Source organism: Capra hircus, chromosome 16 (assembly GCF_001704415.2).
Source record: "Capra hircus breed San Clemente chromosome 16, ASM170441v1, whole genome shotgun sequence".
NCBI lineage: Eukaryota > Metazoa > Chordata > Mammalia > Artiodactyla > Bovidae > Capra > Capra hircus.
In genome coordinates, this window is record NC_030823.1 from 52,913,491 (window position 1) to 52,920,124 (window position 6,634).

The 6,634-nt window shown below is 43.1% G+C and overlaps 1 protein-coding gene across 1 annotated transcript; it reads right to left on the reverse strand.

Annotated features, from left to right (window-relative positions):
- On the reverse strand, window positions 1,292–6,431 carry LOC102178197 (melanoma antigen preferentially expressed in tumors-like). The gene is made up of 3 exons (XM_005691073.1): window positions 6,145–6,431; window positions 4,592–5,167; window positions 1,292–1,865 (listed from the first exon to the last, which is right to left on the reverse strand). The coding sequence occupies exons 1-3, from the start codon at window positions 6,429–6,431 to the stop codon at window positions 1,292–1,294; spliced, it is 1,437 nt and encodes a 478-aa protein (XP_005691130.1).

The window sequence follows — 6,634 nt, forward strand, 5'->3', positions numbered from 1 at the left end:
CAGGGGCCCTGGCCTGGCCTCCACTTTGTGGGAAAACTTCTTTACTGTCCAGAGCTGAGGACAGTAGGAACCAGTGAAGATTCTGATGGGTAGAGTGGCTGTGCATGTTGCGGGGTCATGTGTTAATGAGCCCTCAGTGTACTTTCTTCTCAGTTTTACTTTGAACCAAAAATTGCTCTAAAAAAGAAAATCTATTTTTACAAATATAACTGTAACCCTTCCTGCTCTAAAATTTTATTATATTAAATATTTTCTAAAGTAGAAGAAAAACTAATGCTCATTGATTGTCAAAATTAGTTTCTAAGTCCTATGTTTTTGAGATGCTTAACCAAGTTAAATATTTTGAAAAATCCACATTAAAATAAAACTAAAATTTTAAAAATTAATTAAAACCCCAAACAAAACAGTTATATCTTTTATAATTTTTTGAAGAGCATTTATATCTTAGGTATTTAAATGAATATTATTTAGTCACACAATTATTTAGTAAACTAGCATTTACAGAAAAGTGACTTCCCAGGTGACTCAGTTTTATAAAGAACCAGTGTATGATGCAGGAGACACAGGAGACTGGAGTTTGATCCCTCGGTCTGGACAATCCCCTGGAGGAGGAAATGGCAACCCACTCCTATATTCTTGCCTTATGGAGGGACCAAGGCAATCACAAGGACTGCTCATGTCCAAGGTCATGGCCTGAGTCAGTAGTGAGGGTCCTTCTGGGGTCTGCACTCGAGTGGCTCACTGTACACAACACGTTCCTCTCAGTGTGTATAAACTCACTGAACAGCCCCAGAAGTAAGAAAGAAGATCAGAGATGGCCCATATAGAGTAAAGAACTGGTGGGAGTGTAAGGTTTTAGATGATAGACAACTCAGTGGCTTAAAAAAAAAAAAATCAGTGTTTGGAAATTCCCGTGATATGAACTGAAAAATTAAGACATCATGTAGAGCAGCAGCGGTAGCCTTACAATGAGAGTCTCTTTATTTCTGACAATTTCTTTATAACCATCTACCCAGGGATAGCTTCAACATGTGAGTCTCAACCTCAAGTCCACCTAAAGAAATTCAGGTTCCTATTTCTGACTCTACAGGACACATATCCACAAATATACCATTACCACAGAGACTACATTTCCCCCTGCAATCTTGCTGCCTGCAAGATCACATTTTCTTTTCACATTCACATTGAGAAGATGTCTGACATCAAGGGTCTGTTTTCCCTTCACAATGTACTTTGTCCTAGATTTCAGTTCCCAAGTACTCAGAAGAAAGCTTTTCACTGATGCACCCAACTAGGCAAGGGTGTTATTGCTGTATATGATGGGCTCAGGATGACAGAATGTGTTATCTCCACAGTGTGGACAGGGGGTGAAGCAAATCCAGATGGTCCTGGGACGTCCCAAGTCCTTCAGAATTTCCAGCAGTTCAGTCCGACACTGGGCAAGTCTACTTGTTTGGATGATCCCCTGAGAGCTGAAACTCTCCTGAGGGACAGTGTACAGCTCTCCACTTAAACTGGGCAGTCCGGAAGTGTGTCGCAGCATCTTCTCCATTGTGGCCATGGAAAGGAAGTTTCCACACAGACTAAAGGATGTGAGCTGGATGCAAAGGCTCAGGGCTGGCAGAAGGAATTCCAGGTGGAAGTCCCTGATCCCACATTGCTCTAGGTACAGCTCCTGGAGGGTGGCTGAAACTTTCTCCAGCAGAGCTGGGAGGAGCTCAGGACTAGAGTAGGTCATCGTGACACCACTCAGATTCAGGCCCTTTAGTTGACTAACTTTCGGGCTCTGGGACAGATGGGTCAGGTCTGAATCTGTAAGGAGGCAGCGAGTTATCGTAAGGGTGTCCAAGGGGGTCATCAGGCACCTGGGGAGAAAGAGGAATTAGGTCTTAGAGGTGGAATTTGACTGCAAATTGAGAGACAAGTGATCTGCCCAAGCCCAAGTTTGGTCAAATTATCCAATAAGGATTAATACCCAGAATGACCAATCTCATTGCAGTCAGTCATTTCACCTTCTCTTTGTAACTGGGTCAAGTACATAGAATCTTTTTTTTTTTTCCTTATTAGCAGATATTTTTATTCATGAAAAAGATCAAGCTATTAATTTTTTATAGGTTGACATTTTAAGGAATTTTCTTTTATTTTTTTAAATTTATTTTAATTGGAGGCTACTTTACAATATTGTGGTGGTTTTTGCCATACATTCACAAGAATCAGCCATAGGTGTACATGTATTCCCATCCTGACCCTCCCTCCCACCTCCCTCCCCATCCCATCCCTTAAAGTACATAGAATCTTAAAAGCTCTCTCTCCTCATTACTCAAGCAGAGTAAAACTTACTTTGCTTCCTTATGAGGAAGACATGAAATTAAAAGACAATTACTCCTTGGAAGGAAAGTTATGACCAACCTAGATAGTATGTTGAAAAGCAAAGACATTACTTTGCCAACAAAGGTCTATCTAGTCAAGGCTATGGTTTTCCCAGCAGTCATGTATGGATGTGAGAGCTGGATTATAAAGAAAGCTGTGTGCTGAAGAATTGATGCTTTTGGACTGTGGTGTTGGAGAAGACTCTTGAGAGTCCCTTGGATTGCAAGGAGATCCAACCAGTCCATTCTAAAGGAGATCAGCCCTGGGATTTCTTTGGAAGGAATGATGCTAACGCTGAAACTCTAATACTTTGGCCACCTTGAGGGAAGAGTTGACTCATTGGAAAAGACTCTGATGCTGGGAGGGATTGGGGGCAGGAGGAGAAGGGGACGACAGAGGATGAGACGGCTGGATGGCATCACTAGCTTGATGGACGCGAGTCTGAGTGAACTCTGGGAGTTGGTGATGGACAGGGAGGCCTGGTGTGCTGCGATTCATGGGGTCGCAAAGAGTCGGACAGGACTGAGTGACTGAACTGAACTGAATTGATGGCAGTTCTATCCAGTTTTTTAAGGAATCTCCACACTGTTCTCCATAGTGGCTGTGCTTGTTTGCATTCCCACCAATAGTGTAAAAGGGTTCCCTTTCCTCCACACCTTTTCCAGCATCTATTGCTTGTAGACTTTTGGATAGTAGCCATTCTGACTGGTGTGAAATAGTACCTCATTGTGGTTTTGATTTGCATTTCTCTGATAATGAATGATGTTGAGCATCTTTTCATGTGTTTGTTAGCCATCTGTATGTCTTCTTTGGAGAAATGTCTGTTTACTTCTTTGGCCCATTTTTTGACTGGGCCATTTATTTTTCTGGAATTGAGCTGCAGGAGTTGCTTGTATATTTTGGAGATTAATTCTTTGTCAGTTGCTTCATTTGATATTATTTTCTCCCATTCTGAAGGCTGTCTTTTAACCTTGCTTATAGTTTCCTTTGTTGCGCAGAAGCTTTTAAGTTTAATTAGGTCCCATTTGTTTATTTTTGCTTTTATTTGCAGTACTCTGGGGGGTGGGTCATAGAGGATCGTGCTGTGATTTACATCGGAGAGTGTTTTGCCTATGTTCTCCTCTAGGAGTTTTATAGTTTCTGGTCTTACATTCAGATTTTTAATCCATTTTGAGTTTATTTTTGTGTATGGTGTTAGAAAGTGTTCTAGTTTCATTCTTTTACAAGTGGTTGACCAGTTTCCCCAGCACCACTTGTTAAAGAGATTTTCTTTTCTCCATTGTATATTCTTGCCTCCTTTGTCAAAGATCAGGTGTCCATAGGTGCGTGGATTTATCTCTGGGCTTCCTATTTTTTCCCATTGATCTATTCTTCTGTCTTTGTGCCAGTACCATACTGTCTTAATGACTGTGGCTTTGTAGTAGAGCCTGAAGTCAGGCAGGTTGATTTCTCCAGTTCCATTCTTCTTTCTCAATATTGCTTTGGCTATTCGTGGTTTTTGTATTTCCATACAAATTGTGAAATTATTGTTCTAGCTCTGTGAAAAATACCGTTGCTAGCTTGATAGGGATTGCATTGAATCTATAGATTGCTTTGGGTAGCATGCTCATTTTCACTATATTGATTTTTCCAATCCATGAACACGGTATATTTCTCCATCTATCAGTGTCCTCTTTGATTTCTTTCACCAGTGTTTTATAGTTTTCTATATATACGTCTTTTGTTTCTTTAAGTAGATATATTCCTAAGTATTTTATTCTTTTCATTGCAATGGTGAATGGGATTATTTCCTTAATTTCTCTTTCTATTTTCTCATTTTAATGTATAGGAATGCAAGGGATTTCTGTGTGTTGATAGGGTATTTAAAATAGGCTTATAGTGGTCACAGAACTGGAGGGCATACAGCTTTGGTTTATAAATGCTCAGGCCTGGTCGAGTTGTCCATCTTTGATGCCACATTCCCTTACCTATTTTCCTAAGTCATCTAGGAAAGATAACACTGACTAAAAAGGAAATCGAATACCCACTCCACTATATTCTAACCCCTAGTCTATAGCTTCCTCACAAGATGTCCCTTTCCAGGACTTCTGTCCCAGTTTGGACCCCTACCTTGATTTGGATGATTGTGTAATACCACAGTTCAGGATAGAGCAGCAAAGAGGATAGTGCATTTGATATCCTAGTGTTGTTTACTGTTACTTTGCCAGCCATGCACTCTCACCTGAGCATCTGGTCCAGGCAGCCTTCAAGGTAGAAGGGGGATTCCAGATGAAGATCCCGGAGGTGGTGCAGCCTCAGGAACTGAGATGTAATTTTCACAACGTGCTGATTGACCTGCTCCTTGGGAGATGGCAGGTGGATGTGGGAGATGAAGAGTCTCTGCACTTTGTTTATCTGGCCCAGGAGAGGAGCAAACATGGCCAGGGTGGGCAAATACCAGGTGCAATTCACATGTACCTCCTGGATACAGTCCAGTTGCACCATGCTCAGGACCTTCATAATATTTTCCATGGGAAATGAAAGAATGCTTAGTTTCTTACAGCACAGGTGTATGGAAGCTTTTCTCTCCTCCACCCACTTTAGGAGATAGGCGAGGAATCCATCCATGCTCCTTTCCTTGAGGTGAAGTTCTATGAACACCTCGAAAGGAGCCAAGGGCTTCTCAGCTTCCCTCAAACTGTCCACAGCCCCTAGTGCCATTGATGAGCTTGAAGACACATGGATCTTGGATCCAGACCACATTCTCCAGAAGTCCTGGCCAGAATTCCTTAAATCCAACACCTGCAATTTGCACCTCCTGTGGGGAAACAGCAGATTGGCAAGGATGGTTTAAGATCCACACAAAATTTAGGCAACACTCTGACTTCCCACCTGATCTTTTACTTCATATTCCTGACATCACCTGCTGCCTTGCCCTCTTTTTCTGTCTCTGCCTCACCTTCCTTCATCTCCTTTTCCCCTTTCATTTCTCCTAGCTTTATACTTCTAGTGCCCTTATGCATCCCTGGGAGGAGGCTGGGACATACTTTTAGATTCCCTTGCATTTTGGACACTGATGCACTGCTGAAAGACATGTGCTTAGTCCTTTCAGTCATGTCTAACTCTTTTGTGACCCCGTGGGTTGTAACCCAGGTAGTCCTTTATTCATGGAATTTTCCAGGCAAGAATACTGAAGTGGGTTGCTGTGCCCTCCTCCAGGGGATCTTCCTGACACAGGGATTGAACCCATGTCTCCTATGTCTCCTGCATTGGCAAGCAAGTTCTTTACCACTAGTGTTACCTGGTATTTCTCAAAGTGAGCTCAGCACTGGCCAAATCTCTGTATTTCTTCATTGGCATCATCAGAGGCCACTGGCCCATTGATTTGCTATCTACTCTCCTGACTTCCCTAATAACTCAGTTGGTAAAGAGTCTACCTGAAATGTAGGAGACCCTAGTTCTATTCCTGGGTTGGGAAGATCCACTGGTGAAGAGACAGGCTACCCATTCCAGTATTCTTGGACTTCCTTTGTGGATCAGCTGGTAAAGAATTTGCCTGCAATGCGGGAGACCTGGGTTTGATCCCTAGGTTGGGTAGATCCCCTGGAGAAGGAAAAGGCTACCCACTCCAGTATTCTGGCCTGGAGAATTCCAAGGACTACAGTCCACGGGGTTCACGGAGTCAGACATGAGTGAAAGTCACTCAATCATGTGACTTTCACCTACTTCACTTTTGACTTTGGCTGTCTCTTCAGGACTGCCCATATCCTACCAGGTTACCTGCATCAGACTCACTTGGGCTGATCCTTCTGTGCAAGCAGGACATCAAGGCCATCCAGCACTGCTTGTAAGATTCCCAGATGAGGTGTCTGCATCAGGCCCCCCAGAGGCAAGCGGACAAAGGGCCAAGCTTGCACCAAGGCCTTTAAGGTCTTTCTGTGTCTTCCACAGAATGCTTCCATGAAGAGTTGGGGGAAGAGCTCGATGGGCAGATACTCCAGAGCAGAAATGGCCAAGGCCTCATTGGTTAGTAGGCTCTTCCCTGCCAGGTTCAGGAGTCTCAGGGGGTTCTGGACACTCATCCTGAATCTGCTCCTAAAGGAATCCTGTGAGAACTTGCAGGGAACAAGGCATCTTTCTCAGGTAAGCATAAACACCCCTTCATCTGTCTCCCCACCCTTCAGAGGAACTTACAGTCAACGTCACTGCTCTGGCAGTGATGGAAGAACCTCAGTTTTTGTACAATTTTACTCTGGGCTCAGTGGGCAGAAAACCATAATTCTGC

Bases quoted from the DNA above. Each gene is read 5' to 3' on its own strand.
- LOC102178197 (XM_005691073.1), bottom strand. From the start codon at position 6,431: ATGAGTGTCCAGAACCCCCTGAGACTCCTGAACCTGGCAGGGAAGAGC. The intron at 5,168-6,144 runs GTGAGTCTGATG...GTTTCCCCACAG, and splicing joins GCACAGAAGGATCAGCCCAA to GAGGTGCAAATTGCAGGTGT. The intron at 1,866-4,591 runs GTGAGAGTGCAT...CTTTCTCCCCAG, and splicing joins TGCCTGGACCAGATGCTCAG to GTGCCTGATGACCCCCTTGG.